The 19099-nt window shown below is 38.0% G+C and overlaps 1 protein-coding gene across 1 annotated transcript; it reads right to left on the reverse strand.

The window, feature by feature from the left end:
• LOC109722325 (transcription initiation factor TFIID subunit 11) lies at positions 638 to 8119 on the reverse strand. The gene is made up of 4 exons (XM_020250345.1): positions 7744 to 8119; positions 4456 to 4543; positions 3831 to 3930; positions 638 to 1069 (listed from the first exon to the last, which is right to left on the reverse strand). Exons 1-4 carry the CDS (start codon positions 8067 to 8069, stop codon positions 942 to 944), a joined length of 642 nt encoding a protein of 213 aa, XP_020105934.1. The 5' UTR covers positions 8070 to 8119; the 3' UTR covers positions 638 to 941.

Here is a 19099-nt window from a genome sequence, read left to right on the forward strand (position 1 = left end):
CATGAGTAGACTTTGTATGCTAGAAGTACGGAGGCTTCTGTACTCCTAAGCCGTTTTCGATGATGGAATTTTCGAATCGACGATCGGCTCCGTTAGACTTTGATCACAAATACACATCTAGAAAATAAATTTTACAATTTTTCGATATCATTTGTCTAATGATCGAATGATTAAAAATTAATATTTTTTAATGATTGATACATGTTATTTGCAAGTTTAACACTATAAACGTATTCACATTAGAGGAAATTTTAATAAAAAAATTTTTTATACTATTCACACCAAGATTAATATCTCTAATCGAAAATTTTAGTATTATATCATAACTTTTGTGAAATTTTTATTTTCAACCGTTGATTTTGAATCCTTTCGATCACTAGATAAATGATATCGAAAACCCATAAAATTTATTTTCTAGATACTTTAAATACGCTAGATCAAATCTAACATAGTCAATCGTCGATTCAGAAGCTCCATCATCAAAAACAGCTTGGGAGAACGGAGACCTCGGTGCTCCTAATAGCACACAAGACCTACTCATATTAACACAATGAAAAAAAAAAAAAAAGTTTAATGGTCTCCTTGGAGAAAAAATTAAAAAACATACATACATAGGAAATGAAAAAAAAAACCCTAATTAAGAAGAAACTTCACATGAAATAATTGCCATTGATACAAGAACCATTATGAACATCATAATTCGGGCCTAAGATCAAGATACAAATGGTAAGATTGAAGTTTCGTTTGAGCATCATCAACAAATCAAATCAGCTCCTACCAAGAGGAATCTCTCAACTTGAATATACAAATATGCGCGTTAACTATGTCTTGATTTCCTTTCTTAGAGTAGTCTTTACAAAACAAAACCCTTAAGTCACCCACTCACTACTATTTCTTCGGAATACTCCCCGAGTAGTTCGCTTGATTGCGTCGGATACATTTTACCGGAAAAGCCTCGGAATGGATCGTCTAGGTATTTTCCCTTCGAGCTTCATCCTTCTATATGCTTCTCTAATATGGCAAGGCCTGATGGGGCCGCTGTCCTTTCGCTCGGTCATAACTACTCTAGCTGCAATTTATGTAAGAAGAATGTCAAAAGTAGCAAAGCTCTGCAGAATATATCATGCCATCTGTGAACTGGCAAACTTAAGGGTAATTCAATGAAAGGAGAGAGGTCACAATAAAATTGCAGAAAATTGAAAGCAGCATTAAAAATTGCCAACAATTCGGAGCAAAATAACCAACTAAATCCCAACTATTGAACTAGTGTCTGTAGGGTGGATAACATCCATTAAACAATAGAAAGAAGTCTCGATCCAGCGGTCACTTACAATTCCCAGTAGAACTTTGTTACCCAAAAACACAACTTCAACATCGTCTTCAATCTCAAAGGCATGACATGTATTTGTTTATTTACTTTTTCTGACATATCTTCTTAATTTGAACTCTAGCCCTTTCACTGAATTCCTTGTGCTACCGTAGGTCTTCGGATTCTGATTCTCATGTCTTGAGTCTTGACGCAACTCACATTTATTTTGAACCCAATGTCAATCTAACTACTAGAATAAGTTTCCTATTTACTATTGGATGTTCATCTAGCTCTTAAAGTTGATTTACATTATCTTCGTACAATTCACTTGACAGCCAGTAGAAAAGCTCAAGTTCAGGCGTGGACCAAAGGTAGAAAGCCAGTGTGTCCTAATTCAAGGCCGTGGCATTAAGCAGAACTGCTTGAAATAATAAAAAGGACTACGTGATTGTGGTATCATGCGTCGATCAACTCCAATATGAGAGAGCAAAAACAAATCTATCCTTTGAATCCCACTCTCAGGTTTCAACGATACAACAATCCATAAATGCCGTATAGGCACAGAGAGAGAATACGAAGAAGGATAAGAGAATTAGGGGAGTCATAAAGCCCAATACTAGAGTATAGATCAAATTTTCATAAATATTACATTACTTTCATATCTCCCTTTAACCATATAAAAAGGCATCAAGATGCTCCCTGAAGGAATCTAAAACATAAAAACTTTCTAACCTAATCAACTATCAAGATAAGTCTTAAAACACCATAGATGGCATCTGGACATACATTGTCTCCCAGGAACTCTGTAGTATTTGAATAGTTCTTCTAACTAACAAGAGTTCTCCATTATCACCAAAAATATGGATGTAAATTCATCTGAAAATCCAAAAAACATAGCCTCATCAACTATCAAGATAACTTCTGTAACACCATAATAGCATCTAGGCATGTTGTGTCTTTCTGAAACAACTATTTAAAAAGTTCTTATAACTAATTAGGGTTCTTATAACTAATTAGGGCTCTCCTTTATCACCAAAATAATATGGATGTAAATTTATTTGAAAATCCGGAAAAAGAATCCAACTTAAAAGTCAAATCCTGCTATACTGACTTACACTGACTATAATTTTACTTGATCTACGAATCGATCGGACTATGAATAGAGTCTATTTACTTTAACATGCCTAACATACTAAAATTAGACTATATTAACTTTTCACGTATCAAAATAGCATTACTACAAAATAAAGGCAAATGAATCAACACATATCTAGACTGTCATCCCAGCATGACCCGGCTCTGAATCTGCGTCCTGTCATGCTAGTCTGGATTTTCCGAACTGGTATTCCAAAACAGTCCCCTAGCACGAATCGGACCACGCCAAGCCATGTCGTCCCTGGCCGGGCTCTGTGCCAACTTTTTAATTTTTTTTAAATTTTTTTAAGTTGTATAAAATTTATAATGAATAAGAAATTAAATAATCCCTAATAGTCTTTTTTTTTTTTTTTTTTTACTATGAGAGACTTAAAAATTTTCAGTTTTTTTTAATATAAAAATAAAAATTTTAAAATTATTTGGACCAAAAGCCTCCTCCAACCTTTTTTCTTATGGCGATTGGGGAGGGTATTCTAGTCCAATGGCTACAGGAGCTAGCCCAACGACTACCTTCTAACCACTAGTTGGACCCTCCTTCCAAAGGTCTAAGAAAGGATTCGCCAGACCCTTGGGAAAAGGGCTTGGTAGGGTAAAAAGCCAGCAAGGTCACCGTCAGTAGGGCCGCCTAGCCCTAGGCCTTGGCCCTTAGAAGATGGGAGAAGACTCTTCTCTCAAAGCCTAGGAAAAAAGGATTATGCCGAAGGCTTGGGCTATCCCATGCTGGATTACTCTCAAACCACAGAGTACCGACCGTGCTAGGCCAATAGGGTTCGACCCCGCACGACCATGGGTCCAAGTCAGGTTGGCTTGAACATGCCAGACTACCACCCCTAGGGCCACATTGACCCTAGGAATAAGGGCCTCCCTTCTCCCAAGGATCGAAGAAAAAGGAAGTGTACTCGGAGTTCGGCTGTCCCACGCGAGGCCTCGAGCCGAGTCGCTACAATGTCATGGCCTATGCTTGTAGAGGGCCGTGCTGTGCCGAGCCCATGGACCAAAAATGTTCAATACAGCATGACCACAGGTCCGGGCCGTGCCGACACAGCACAAATACTATAGCACCTTTGTCGTGTCACAACACAACTCAGAATCGTGCCAGGACAGATGGCAAGCCTGTTTTACATCACTAACTGAAACGCTGAAAAATCTGTTTAATGCACAAATATGAAACTACACTATAACCCAACTATAAATTGATCAGACAATAACACTAATAAGCGAAACTATGGAGAGATACCGACCACAATTTCCCGAAAAAGTTGCTGGTTTTCTGAGTTGATTATATATCATACAAGTGAAAGATCAGCAAATAGTTTAGGTGAAAATCATACCAATAAGAATCAATCAGCAGAAAACTTAAAATTACCTGTCTCAATGAGCTCTCCAACAAACAATTTTGCTATTCCTGACACAACGATAGTGGTTGGTACAGAAATTTTTTGACTCCCCGTGATGCTTGTCAATAGCTGTAATTAAGTTGAAACAGTCTATCATAGTGTGAGAAATTGATGCAAAGGATTATATGAATTGAACAAAAAAATACACATTAAGATTTTACTCTATTCATTTACGACAAGAAGAGACAAAATTTGTATTTATGCAAAAATTGGATGAGGGCTGCTCTTTCATCATCTCATAAACCACTCTAAAGGCACATTAATAATGCATAATTGGAGAGTGGTAGTTTGGCACGTTACTAATGCAAAGGTCTCTTACATCTTGCTTTAACTACTGTTGTCTGTGATACGTTCATGCCCTCCCAGTTCATCATTCATCAACTCACCCAAATACTACTAACAAGGAAATTACTAGAAAAAGTCTAAGAAACAATATTTTGAAGAGTACAAAATAATTTTCAAGGACATCATCATATTATAAAAGTCCAATAATTCAAAAAATAAAGAGGGGAAAGAAAGCATGCCTTTCACAAGATCTTTTAGGAAAAAAAAAATGATTTGACAAATGAATAGAACTAGCAAAAGTAAGCATACCTTTCTCATATTAGCTTTCTGAAATCCAGATCGTCGAAATGATTCATATCGACTCATTTGCCCCTCTGTAAATTTAGACAGGACTTTCCTGGAAATTAATGAATTGAAAAAAGGTAAAAGATTATTTCATTCAACATGCCATGAATCTATATTCAATATTCAAATGAAAGATGATAGAAATTTCTACAAAGAAGACATTCATACAAGGAATTGTGTAATTGCACTGCAAGACTTTGAAACAGTTGATTCAGTAAATTATGGATGATGGAACATAAAGTATTGGTAATATCCAGGATTTATAGTATAATATGGAGGCCTGTAAACAAGAATTTTCCAACTTGCTTGAAGTTCCAACTTTTTCAAACCTGCCTAAATTGCTAAAACCAAGAGTATAATTTATATTACACTGAATAGCTCAGCATTAGAGTAAAACGACGGAAAATTCCATGCAAATGTAACAATTTAGGTCAGTCACCTTCAGCTGAAAAAGCTCTAGTAATTAAAACAAAAAAAAAAAAACAATTTCTATTTGTACATAGTAAAAAGCCTTTGGCACTTGTGTCACGTGGAAGAAAATCGGGTGGCATATGGTTGAGAGAATTCATCTTGCACACTGTGATCTCAGGCTCAATCCTTCAGTTAGCATAATTTTCAAGTCAAAGGCAATTTAGTAGCAGTGGCAAGGTATCAAAAGAGGGAGAAAAATGGAAAATACTTAATTGGAATTTAATAACAATGGAAGAGAAATAACATTTGACAATTTTGCAACTTAAAGCAAAATTCTGGTTGTTCAAGGCAATTTGGACAAGAGAGGAACATTTCTTGACTTAAAATAGCTTTGGTGGCCTAAATAGCCATTTTAACTTCTCACAACAAAATAAACCCTGCAAGGTTTTCTTAGACCATGGTAGGGCCAGAGTAGGGAAGAAGGATAGAAGGATTTAGTAGAATACCGAGGAAAGAAGGAATGCTTAGGAGTGAGTTGAAATTACTAGTCGTTGGGAAAGGTGTGTAGTCTTGTACAACTGAGTTTTATACACAGGAAGGGCTGGCACATTGGAATTGTTTAGAGGTTATATTGAAGCCATTAAGTCAGCTGAAGTGGAAGTTATAATTGAAGGAAGTCGAAATAGTCACACTATTAGAAGGTCTATATAAAATATAGGGTAAACTTCAAATACCACCTTGTGGTTTCGCACTTTCTCACTTTAGTACCCTGTGGTTTAAAGTGTATGAAGTTAGTACCCTGTGGTTTCATTTTTCTCTTTTCGTCAACTCCTCCATTAACATTTCATTAAATTATATGCAAAAAACTTCAGATACCCCATCTAGGTTTATCGAATATTCACTTTAGTATCTTTTAGTTTTAACTTTGTCAGTGATTTAACGAAAAAAGTTTAGTGGAGAGGATAAAAAAAGAGAAAAATAAAACCACGGGTACTAAATTGATACACTTTAAACCACAGGGTACAAAAAAAAAAAGTGTGAAACCACAGGGGTGGTATTTGAAGTTTTCCCTCAAATATATAAATAAGACATTTAATGCTTATTCTTCTTCCATATTGTCTTCTTTCTTCTTCCTTCTCTCCTTCCTCTTCTTCTTCTTCCCCTCTTTCTCTACTCTAATCCACTGTTGTTGATCTCAACTAACCTCTTTTGACAAAGAAAGTAACAGAAACTCATAGATGCAAAGTTTCTTTGACTTTTCATGGTGATTCCTCCTTTAGACTGAGGAAATAGACCAAATAGTTCAGACTGGAAGAGGCTAAATGGCAGTTAAAGTATAAGGAAAATCACTAAACAAAATTTGAGTTAAAACACAGCTTCTCTAGATTTACTGCAGCATTATGTTTAAGCAGTGTCTTCAACTAACATCTTCATGTAAGATTAACGCAACTGTCAGACAAGGATTATTATTATGATATACATATACCAAGTTGGGCTGGTTTAGCTCTTCCTTTTGACCATATGTAATGTAAGTGGTCAAATTTGCTAACAATCAATTTATATGACGGGTAATATGGAAGACATGATGCAAAAATGACATGTTCACATATCCTACCTCTAGAACACTCCTATGACGTATCGCTTCATGAACGACATCTTAGTATCGCCCCACTTGTTTGCAACAACCATGCGCATCAAACAATCGTAAACACTCGAAAAACTAGTAGCTAAAGCTGAAGTTTGGAATATGAAGCTTCTTCAAATCCAAAACCCAATTTATTTCTCACCAAAAGATTTTAGGCACAGCATTGGCATTGAGTTTAACACCTGAGAATGTATAGTTCTTTAGCAAGAACAAATGCATCCTATAATACTGTCATACTAGAAAATCTTCGTAATCCAGTAAGCTATCCTGCTATTATTTCATCGAAAGTTCAATTTCGTATCTAATTATTAAGTCCCTAATGTGCAAAATCAGCTTATCTTTAATCAATCATCCATAATTAAAAAAGAATAAAACAAAAATAAGGGATACAAACCAAGTAGGTATTCTCTTCTTGCAATTCAACCCATTTGATGTGAAAAAGCCCACTAACTTATTTCTCATTTCACTCTGATCTCTAAAGCAAACTTGGTAAATAACACTAACCAATTATCTAACATTACAAGTTTCACTTAATACAAACAACTAAATTGTACCTACAAAGTTTAATTTGCTCTATCAAGCCTCATGAACAGACCGGTTGACAATGTTAGCCCATAGTGAGATCTTTCCACCTTACCAAATTAAACTCCATGGATCAAATTGAAATGGAATATAATTTAGATTCTCACATATTACAATCGAAAAAGGTTTAGTTGGTTTAAAAGATTTTAATTAAAAAAAAAAAAAAGACTAGATTACACCAAAAAAAAAAAGCACTTTCACTTGAGTCTTTACTAACTGACTTTATAAAAAATTACATCAACTTCAACCCTACCAAGTACCAACCCCTCACTAAAATGAGTTGGAATATCTGAATGTCCCGTCAATTCCTATCATAACCTTTATGTAAGTTGCATTTAACCAGTATTTTATTTTATCAGCGCTATCAAAATTAACAATTTATTAGACCATTTATTTAGTTTACATGATTCTATACCATGGAGTATGACAAACATTATTCGCTACTTCATCTCCTGATGTTTTGTATACGAATTCAATAGCTACGCTAGATTCAATTAGATTCCAAAGTTTCCAATAAACCAACACGAATTGAATTACCCAAAACAGCACCAGCAAATCAAAGATAAGAAAATAATTCAAATAAAATTCTAAGCTTAGGGTTTAGGGCACTCAACTGCATCTTGGCCAACTTGTCGGGGTCTCCGCCGGAGGGGATCTTGTCGAGCTCCACCTCCATGTTCTCCTCCTCCTCCTCATCCTCGTCCTCCCTTCCCCTCCCTCCTCCGCCTCCGCCGCCGCCGCCGCCGGCGGCGGCGGCGAAGGACGACAACGGAGGCGTGGCGGAGGAGGGCGCCGGAAGCTGCGAGGCGGCGTCGATCTCGTCCTCGTCACCGTCGCCGGCGGCCGCGCCGGCGCCGGCGCCCGCATCCTCCTCAGGCGGGAGCGGCGACTCCGGCGGGGACTCTTGCTCCTCCACCGCCGCCTCGAAGGGGTCCTTCATCGCCTCCGCTGCGCCGGAACCCTATTTTGCTTAGATCCATAACCTTCTTTTGTGCTATATATATTACTGAGGCCAAAGTGCGTGGATACAAAGCTTAAAGTTTAAAATAAATTTTATGCAGCAAATTTTCAAATAAAATTGTAGATATTCACGACTTGAGCAGCTCAGAATTGGGACGTCAACGGTTCGGATTCGAGGCGAGCTTTCCAAATCCAAATCCAAACCCGATTATCAAATCCGAAATTCGAACATAATTCGAATTCGAATCCAACAAAATTTTAAAAATTCATATTGAAATCTGAATCCCCCGAACCAAAAATCCGAATCCGAAATAATTCTTTTTTTTACCATATTTTAAAACATATTATATCATATCTAAATTTTAAAATACAAATTCAAATATAATATTATAGAGAGAGAGAGAGTTGGGCTTCTATACTATTTATAGTATTAAAAATCCTGTTCTATAATGTTTTAAACGTTTAGGATCATTTTTGAGATTCGTGTAATCTTAGGAGGGAGAATCTCAACATTAGTTTTCTTTTCTCATCTCTCTATCTTTCTCTCTCTCCTACGGGTGGAAAGGAGCCGAGCTCAAGCGAGCTTACTTCGGCTTAAATTCAGTTTGAAATTAATTTCGAACCTAAATTTAAGCTCAAGCTTGGTTTGAAATTAATTCGAGCCGAGCTCGAGCGAGCCTAATTTTGAGTTGAGCGAGCTGAAGCCTTAAACGAGCCGTTTGAAATTATCAATATAGTACGATCAACAGTTTAATTTGTATAGAACATTATCTATAATTTAATACAAAAATAAATCTAATAGTTCAAAGTGCAAAATAATTATATGAAATAGGGCATTATAATATAAAGAAAAATAACTTATGAGTTGAATATCTAATATTTTCAGCCTCACATGTCTTCTCTTTCGCTTTTAATATTTATATTATTCTTTTTCATTTATGCGACTAAAAAATAAATAAATTATATAGGCAAATGTTGGATTAAACTATCCAATGATATATAACTAAAATCAAAATTTTATATAAACAATAATTTTTACTTTAAAAATATTATGTATATTTTCTCAAACACACAATTAATGACAAGGTAGGCAACGACGTGTGTGTCTTGTTACTTGATAACTCGGGGAACTTAAAGGCTTGACCACTTGGGGTAAGAGACAAAGAAAAAGAGAAAGAGAAAGAGAGAGAGAGAGAGAGAGAGAGAGAGATTAGAAATTTCGAATATGTGAAAGAAAGAAAGGGAGAAAGTATAAATTTAGTGAAATTTTGCATTTTTATTTATCTATTGGGTTTATTTTTATGGACCAATAATATTGGCCAAATTTTAACTAAACTCAGGTTACTCATTCAGCCTATATATAATTAAAATATATTATAATTTTATATATATATATATATATATATATATATTAAACAAGGTCTGGAATAACTATTAATACGCACAAATGAGGCTTGGTGCTATTATAGTTTCTTCATTGGAGTTAAAAGTGGCGGTTAGGATGATGTGGGCCCCCTAGGTTAGTGAGGTGGTATTGAATAGTTAATAGATCGAATGGTTTAAAAATGATAAAAGAGTTAAATCAACGGTAGAAAACTTGATTAGACAAATGTTTGTGCTATCGATAGTATCGCCAGCAGCGGATCTATATATATAGAGTAGGGCCTGCTGTGCTTTAAGAGACACCAGCCCGGCTATAAAGTCTCCACCTCTCATGACTCAAGATGGACGGTCTGAGATTCACAACCCCACTTAAGCAAGCTTCCACTGTTAGAGCCCGTTAGAATTAACAGGACTACTATTCTCGTCTCCTCTCTTTCTAGTTTTTTTTTAAATTTCCTCTTCTCCTCTCCGCAAATCTCTCATCCGCTACTCCCTCCCTCTAGATCGACATGCCAAGGAAAGTTTTTGAAGCAGGAGTTTATGGCACAGAGTTTTTTCCTCTTATTTTTTTGTTTTTTTTGGGACTTCGAAGGCAGGGAGGGCTAGGGGTTGGGGTGCGGCGCACCAGCACCGGCGGCAGCGCGGGGAGGGTGGTAGGCGAGGAAGCTTCAAGAGTTTTTTTTCCTTTTTTTCATTCTAGTTTTTTACCTTATTTTTTTTTTTTTTTTGCTTCCAGGTCAGGGAGGGGTGAGGGGTTTGGGTGCACGCACACAGCACGCAGCGCGCACAATTCCGCACGCGACGGGGACTGGGGGTTGATTAGCACAGGGGCTTTTTCTCCTCCTTTCTCTCTCTGTCTTTTTTTTTTCTTTTTTCTTATTATGTTGCTTCTAGGTTGGGAGGGTGGGTGGTGGGGTGTGGCGCACGACAGCGTGCCCGAGGAGGGGGAGAGGAGGAGAGGGGAGAGGTGGCACAAAAGGGGGCGGCTGGTGAAGGATAATCAATCTCTTTTCCGGCGGCGGCGGCGAACAGATGAACCAAGGTGGTCACAGGAGAGGGGGATCTAGAGGGAGGGGAGAGGAGAGAGATTGGGCGGAGAAGGAGAAGAAGGGAAATAAAAAAAAAAGAAAAGATGAAGAGATAGTAAGTCTGTTAATTCTAGACGGGCGCTACAGCAGTGGAACTTGTTAAGTGGGTTTAATCTCAGCCTCCATCTTGATAGAGGAGGTGGAACACAACATTTAAGCATAGGGGCGGCTGTGCTCTTAAGAGCCAGTCAGCCCTACTCCGCTCTCTCTCTCTCTCTCATATATATATATGAGTGAGCTGTAATGCTTCGTGCCTTCCGTGCATTAATGCGTTTCGATGTTTGGGAGCTTTTGAATCGACGATCGCTCTGTTAACTGATCTAGAGTAGTCGAAGTACCTAAATAAATTTTGTGATTGGTTTGATATCATTGCGGCTAGTGAGAAGGGCTCAAATCAATAATTGTAATAGCGCGTGATAGCCATTTGGCAAGTTACGGTGGTGAAACAATATCCAAAGTCACGTGAAATTCGATAGAAAATCTTGTATAGCTATGTAAAGACAGATCAATATTTTAATCTACAAAATTATAATGTCATATCACAATATTTGTAAGATTTTATATTCATGCCATTGATTTGAGGCCCCTTCGATATAGGAATAGATATATAAAAAAATCACAGAAATATTATTTTTAAATACTTAAAAATATACTAATCAAGTCTAAGCGTGAGCTGATCGTCGATTCGACAAGTACCCAACATCGAAAAGCGACTTGAAAGCATATGACGCACCGTGCTTACAGAAGCATACTAGGCAACTCTCTCTTCTCATCTCAAGCGATTCCTCGACTCATGATCATAACTCTCAATCATACTCAATCTCCCTCTATCACCAGAGAAAGGACCTTTGGTCGAGCTCGAGTCTCCTCCATTCTCGTCTCTCTCTCTCGTCTCTCTATATATATATATATATATATATATAATATATATAATAATATAGAGTTGACTGGAAATGCTATCGTAGCAAACGGGTTCCGTCCACCCATTTGTTTTCGATGATCTGGAGCTTTTCACATCGACGACGGCACGTACAACATGATCTATATCACTTGAAGTAATCTAAAATCCAAATTTCAATCTTGTTCGACATCATTTACCTAATAATTCAGGGTTTATTGTGTTTTTATGGTTGTATGGGTTTTCGGCCCTTAACGGTGTAAAGCTATCCAAATCAATCTGATTTGGTTAGAAATTCTTTAAACTATTAGAAGCAAATGCTCTACTCTCGATACATGAATTAACAAATTTCTATCATCATTTTAGAGATATTCATTTTTTCAGCCTTCATTTTGTACGCCCACTTGATGACAAGAAAACAATATAAAAAAGTATGAAATTTGATTTTTAGAACTTCAAGTGGTATATGATCACTTTTCAAGGGGCGATCGTCGATTTGGAGGCTCCATCAATCGAAAACTAAATGGGTGGCAAGAAGCCCGTTTCTACAATAGTATTCCACTCAACTCTAATTATATATATATAATTATATATATAATATATAGTATATATATATATTAATCTGTCACTTTTTTTTCTTCCATTTTTTTTATCCTTTTTTTTTTTATTTTTCTTCCGGCAGGAGGGGTGAGGGTTGGGGGGTGCGCGCGCACCAGCGTGCGCGCAGGCACGCACGCGAGCGGGGGGAGGGTTGATAGCACAGGGGCTTTTTTCTCTCTTCTCTTCTCTCTCTGCTTTTTTTTTTTATTCTTTTTTTCCTTGTATTGCTCCAGGGGTTGGGAGCAGGTGGGTGGTGGGGTGTGGCGCACACAGCGTGCGCGTGAGGAAGGGGGGAAGGTGGCCCTCACCGCACAAAAAAAAAAACTAGGGGGGTGGGCCGTGGTGAAGGATGAATCAATCTCTCTCCGGCGGCGGCGACAGATGAACAGGTGGTCACAGGAGTAGGGGGGATCTAGAGTGGAGAGGGAGAGGAGAGAGATGTGAAGAGAGGAGAAGAAAGGGAAAATTAAAAAAAGAAAGAAAAGAGGAGAGAGAATACGTATTCTGTAATGTTAACGGGCTTCTAACAGTGGAACTTGTTTAAGTGGGATTTAATCTCAGCCTTCCATCTTGCTGATGAGGGTTGAGATGTTAATAGCACACGGGGCTGGATGTGGCTCTTAAGAGCACAGCAGCCCTACTCTATATATATATATATATATATATAATATAGGAGGTCTATATATTATATAGTCCGTACGGTCTTGTAAAAGTACCCAACACTTGGTGCTTGTAATTTTTTACGTTAGATCACTTTGATCATTTTTACCCGGTAAGATTATACTATTCACCACCACTCATTCACCGAGGGGGTGCCCAATCATCCACGGCACTCGTTCTAATCCAAGGCCGAAAACTTACAAGCAACAATGACTTGGTACTTTTAAAAGGCATAGGAGCTCAATCTCTCTCTCTCTCTGCTATGTCCCTGCTCTTCTTTGCTATCCTGTTCTCTCCTTCTCGGCCATCTCTCTCTCTATATTACTAACTATATATATATATAGAGAGAGAGAGATGAGAGAGAGAATTAGAGGCTCCTATGGCTTTTAAAAGTGCCAAGTATTTGTGCTTGTACGTTTTTTAACTCTGGATTAATAGATGTGCGGTTAGGATGATGTGGGCCACTCCTTGGTTGAGTGGTGGTTGTTGAATAGCTGTAATCTATACGGGTGAAAATGATCCAAACGTAGATCTAACGTTTAAAAAATTCACAAGCAGCCAAGTGTTGGTACTTTTACAACATCCATATCGGACGTATATATATAATATATAATAATATATATAATATATATATATATAATATATATATATAGTTGTGCTGGGTATGCCTTTGGAAGCACGGGGGACTCCGATGCTTCAAGATCGTTTTGATGTTCGGCACTTCGATCAGACGATCGGCCACTCCGATATGAAGATTGATACTAGAATATTTGAAATATCCAATAGAAATAATTTGCGATTATTTTTACTATCATTTGCTAGTAATTCAGAAGGGGTTCAAAATTAATAATTTTAACGGCCGTGGTGACGATTGCAACGTTTAACGTGTAGAAAATATCCAAATCACATGAAATTTTCGAATAGAAAATTCTTTATATCATATAAAACAAGATCAACATAACTTTGATACTAAAATTTTAATGTCGATATATTATATTTTGTAAGATTTTTTTATTTCAGCCGTTGATTTTGAGCAACTTCGATCGACAGCAAATGATATCGAAAATAGCAAAATTATTTTCGAGATACTTCATAATATTCTAGATCAAGTCTAAGCGGAGCCGATCGTCGATTCGAATTACTCCTTTCTGTACCCCCGAACATCGGAGAAACAAAGTGAAAGTATGGAGCCTCCGTGCTCTATAAGTACCTGGCCACACTCATCTATATAGGGTATACTATATATATATAATATATACTGTAACTAGATGTCCTCAAGCACAAAATCGGAAAAAATTGTAATGGTTGGTTATCCGAGTTGCAAATTAAAAATATAGTTACTTTTATATTTTCGACTACGTTTATTTTTTAAAAAATAAACAAATATGATGTATCTACCTTTTCTCATAATATATATATATATTTATTATATATACTATATTATATATATATATAGAAATTGAAGATGAAGAATAAAAGAAAAAAAAGAAGAAGAAATGATAAAAATAGTCTAAAAAAAAACTATTAGTCTTAATAGATGAGAGCATTAATATAATCAAAGATGATGTAGAGCGCACATTACTCATATAAAATCATTTGGAGGCGAATAAACGCGCAAGAGTGCCACACTCTCTTTATCTCCTCTGATCCTCGGATCAATAATATACTACCACAATATATACTACTATATGCTTAATATATCAAAAATAAAAAAACCACAACAACAAGAATCATAGAAATAATAAAAAGAAACAATTCTCGACATGTATACTCCGACTATGTGGCCACCAACAGCGGCGTGATATCCGGTGCCGGCCGCCTACTTCTCGATGCTCTCGAAGACATTCCCGGCCACCTGACCCCCGGATATCTCCGACGAGCCCTACCAGCGCTGAGAGCCACACCGGAGGCCAGAGCCGCGCCGTGGGAGCGCATCAAGTCGCACCTCGACCGCCTGCGAACGCTCGCCTGCACCCGAAGGTTACATAATCGCTAGGTTGAGCAAATTTCGTGGCCTGATTCCTTTTAGCTGCGTTTTTGAATTTATAAATCTTTCATGACCGTGCAGGTCGACAAAGACTTCTTGCATGGCGAAGGCAGTGGAGCGAGTGAAGAGAGCTGAAGACTCGCACCGCCGACATCCCTGGCTGCCCGTCTGTGGATGGCCACTCGAGACCGACGAGGTTATCGTCTCCCACCGCCACCGCACCCCCGCCATCCGTGTTTGAGCTTACTGTGTGCTGCAATAACGATCGCGATCTCTATTCGGAGCGTCGTCGCGAACCTCGGTCGCTCCGCTGAGAACTCTTCGGCGAGATCGCGATGTCGGCGGGCACGGTCCGTAGCGGCTTGTTCTCATCCAGAGAGGCCGGGATGACGACGAAGAGAAGAAGAGAATAGACGATGTTGAATGGAGAGGAGGAGGAGGAGGAGGAGGAGGAGGATCGGACGTCGATGTGGGCAAGGTGGGGTGGCGACTTTTGAGAGATGCTCTACAGGGTCTAGTGCACCGCGCGCGCCCGCGGCGACCGTCGAAAACGCGGAGAGTGGTGGAAGGAGATCGACATGAGTTTGTGCTTGACAGACGTGCTTTAATTTCAACGTTGTCAAGAGTTAATTTGTGCATGATCGCTAGAGATGAATGTCGTGCTGTTTGATAAGTGTTCATTCATCGTCCCAGTCTTGGAGAACCAGTAAATACTCTATATTGTTGTTAAAAGCTCTAGTACAATTTTTCTATGTTATCTCTGGATCAATTTGGCTTTTACATACTTACCGAAAAACCATCTCAAATTTCAAAACAATTAATGGAAGATTCAACAATTATTCCCTACCATCAATTATGATATTGTGCTAAAAGCAAAAAGGGGTGGTGGCTAGCTAGTTTAATGTGTATATTCAGGCTAAGTTGGATTGTAATGAAAGTGAAGGGTTGAAAGTTATTTTGATAAGATATATTTTTATTTTTTTTGCAATAATTTTACAGCCGAGGCAATTTAGCTGTAAAAAAATAGTGTGTATTAAGTAAGCCATGTCCTGTGTGACTATCAATACCTGCTGTAGTACGGTTTTTTGCCATTAATTGAACGGTAAGCTAGATGGGATAACAATATTTATGCTAATTACTAGCTAGGATCCTAAAAAAGTGCCCTACGTGAAATTCTATATATATTGTTATTACTTTTCCTATGTAAGTTCGATCATTACTTTTACCAATATTCATTAATTGACAAATAAATAAAAAATTCTGTAGACATATATTACTCAATTAAGGGCAACAAGCATAAAGGCGTATAGTGATCAATTATGAATAAGAATGAGAAAAAGCTACTAGCTTCTTCGGTGGAAAGAAACTACCACACTTTTTCCTGTTGTACTGCGCGTTGCCACCTTCTTCCTTATGTTAGGCAAAAATTTGAAATCTGAATTACTACAACTTTAATTTCAGAAAAAGTCTTAGCAGCCACTTGAGTTGTCCTCACTAAATTAAGGCTCAATAATTTTTAAAATCATCTACTGTCAGATAAATTTTTATACATACTATAGATGACCGCATAAAATCCAAGTTAATATCCTAGTTTAGCCAAATATTATACCAGCGCAATACTAAATACTCATCGATAGTACCAACTCTTGATACTATGCGAATTTTCTAAACCGTTAGATCTATCATTTGATTACTTTCACTCTGTAGATTTATACTATTCAACCACGCACCGTCAACCCTAAGAATATCACTATCCATTATGAGTGTACATTTTTTTATTCAAACGGTCGAAAACGTCATAGGACCCAAGCGTTTTGTACTATCGATAGATATTAGTAACATAATTTTATAAATCATCCACTGCAACCATAACGAATCTCAAAATACATATAATGAATAATGAAATGAGACTGTTTCGCTATACAAGAGTATTTTATAATATTTTTTTTGTCCAAACTCCAAAATCAGTTTAGGAGACCCATGACGATGATGAGCTAACCGTTACATATGCTTAGCTACGAAGAGGCGTGCGCGCAGCGATCGAGTAGAGTAGGCACGCCTCTTTCGTCGAAATCAGTATGAGCATGGATTCCGCGCGGACCAAGACCCTGCCCGCGTGACCGTTTGACCATCCGTCACTCTACACGTACACCCCTCCTTTCTCAGAGAGCTCAGAAGAAAGAAGAAAAGAATAGAAAAAAAAACAAAAGGTAAGTGTGAAAATGTGAATAGAGAGGACCGCTACTAATTTAGCAGCGGGGCGTGCGCGTCGTGCCGGGCATGTGCTGTCAGAGGCAATCATTCCCCCTTGCCTCAACAAAGTCAGAATTTATCTCGGGATTTGGGCGTGGGTGGTTCGAGTCGGCAATCTTGACCCGTTCTGCATATAATACATAAAAATTCGTGGAAAAAGTTGCTTAATTGTCGGAAATCTGACTGTGGTTTTGTGGGTTGATCGGTTAGTATTGAGCTCGGGCGCTATTGCTTGAAATGTTTAGATGATTCAGTTCCAGTCTGGCGATCCATCAGCGAATCATCAATCTCAACCATCGGATTTGGCGGACCAGTTGTTAGAGTAATGCTATTCTGACACTTCCCAAATAGATAGTATCGGAGGTATGCAATGCTACCGCGTTTTATTTTATTTTATTTAGAAATCAACTTACTGGAATATAATCAACTAGAATTCGAACGTTGGGACGCAATATTTTCACCATATGATTACGATCGACCGTTTGTCGACGCATTCGTCGGAGATTGCAAACCCGAGGACCAATCGCAACCAAACATGCTGCTCACTTGCCCTACAGCACAAATTTTATATGGCGGACCCAACATGCTTGAACGTAAACTTTTTCGATTGTGCTTCTGACCTAGGTTGGCTCCCTCCTTTAATATAACTTACATATATATATATTCATTATTAGTGAACTCGAGAACCGGTGAAAGAATAGAGACTTTTTAGCCCATGCGTGTTTTGAAAGCAATCGATTTGCTAGTGGCCAAAAGCGTGGCAGGTGGGTAATGCTATACGTTACGACCAATTTTATAACATCATTTGATAATTGTATGTAGCTGTGTTTATTGTTAGAGTGCAAATTTCACGAATGAATAAGGGGAATTAGTAATTCGCGGTGGAATCCAACATTATATTGATTATCGATCGGGCATGTAAGCAAGTATTGTAGATGTGTCTCCACCCCAATTAGAGGAAAGCAATTCTCTAAATACTCAAACATGCAAAATGTGGTAGGAAAAAACAAAAAAAACAACAAAACTACAAAAGAGAAAAATAAGTGACTTTTTGTGTCAATAGCACGGAAATCGATTAAATGAAACTCGCTATAAAAGAAATCTCCTAATGCCTTTACATTTTATCTATGTCAGCACTTCACAAAAGAGTAATATATATACATACAATAGTTTACTGGTTTTGTTTTAACAAACATGGAAATCCCCTGTTTTTAAAGAAACAAATAACAATTAATTCATATACCCCATCTGATAATTGTAGGAATATCTTTTTAACTTTTGAACAGCGCTTCAAGCATGTCTTGTTTTTGCTTAACAATCGCTTCGGTAGAAGCCGAAGTAATGCTCCTCCTCTTGCGTGGAGGAATGTCAATCCCTAGCTCCTTGCGCGCTGTTCATACTGGCTTTAACTTTTCCGACAGCACCAAACCGCGGCGCATCAACCTCAATTCCTGAAACACTTTGGTGCAAAAACGCAGAAAGCATCCTCCAACTTCTTCTGTCAATTTGCTCATTCTCAGAAGAAGCCGGTATGAAAAGCCATTTAGAGGAAGACTCTTTGAGTAGAAACTTGCATGGTTTATGCTCCGCGGCTCGATGACATCTCCTCAGTGGCGCTTCCCATGGAGTAGCTCATGCCTTTGCTCATTTGTCACAGTGGCCGGGCTTGTCCGGATAGAGCGATCAAAGTGTTAACGTTTACATAATTCGTCTTCGTTGTTTAGTAAATGTGCAAGTTAGGGATGCTTGAAGAAGTCATTGAGGGGTGGTTGGCGCGGGATGAATTTTCCATGCAGTGCTGCTGCTGTTGTCGTCACGACAATGGCATCGTTTGTGCTCGGATTCAAAAACTTGTAGCCTGAAAGAGAAAACAGAAACAGTGCATTTCTTAAGAGTCAGCATACAAATGCAAAATTATCTACGTAAAACTATGTGACATCTTGTGATATAGTCGCTATTTCTGGGGCTTAGGTTGGGAAGCATTCCCAAAGGAACCAGCTTTGGCTTAGAGGTCCTAAAATCTGTAAGTGGTTTCGACCGTCCCTCCCAATGCATATAAATGCTGGTGAAAGAGCAACGCCGGAGAAGCATCTTACTACGCTGGTTCCTATTCTCTCTACTACATTTAAAGGGGGGGGGGG

The sequence above is a fragment of the Ananas comosus genome, linkage group 16 (genome assembly GCF_001540865.1).
Source record: "Ananas comosus cultivar F153 linkage group 16, ASM154086v1, whole genome shotgun sequence".
Lineage (NCBI taxonomy): Eukaryota > Viridiplantae > Streptophyta > Magnoliopsida > Poales > Bromeliaceae > Ananas > Ananas comosus.

Excerpts from the sequence above, each read along its gene's own strand:
- LOC109722325 (XM_020250345.1), bottom strand. The coding sequence starts at position 8,069 with ATGAAGGACCCCTTCGAGGCGGCGGTGGAGGAGCAAGAGTCCCCGCCG. Across the intron at positions 3,931-4,455 it reads AGAAAGCTAATATGAGAAAG|CTATTGACAAGCATCACGGG; the intron begins GTATGCTTACTT and ends ACTTAATTACAG. Across the intron at positions 1,070-3,830 it reads TGGAGAGCTCATTGAGACAG|CTAGAGTAGTTATGACCGAG; the intron begins GTAATTTTAAGT and ends CATAAATTGCAG.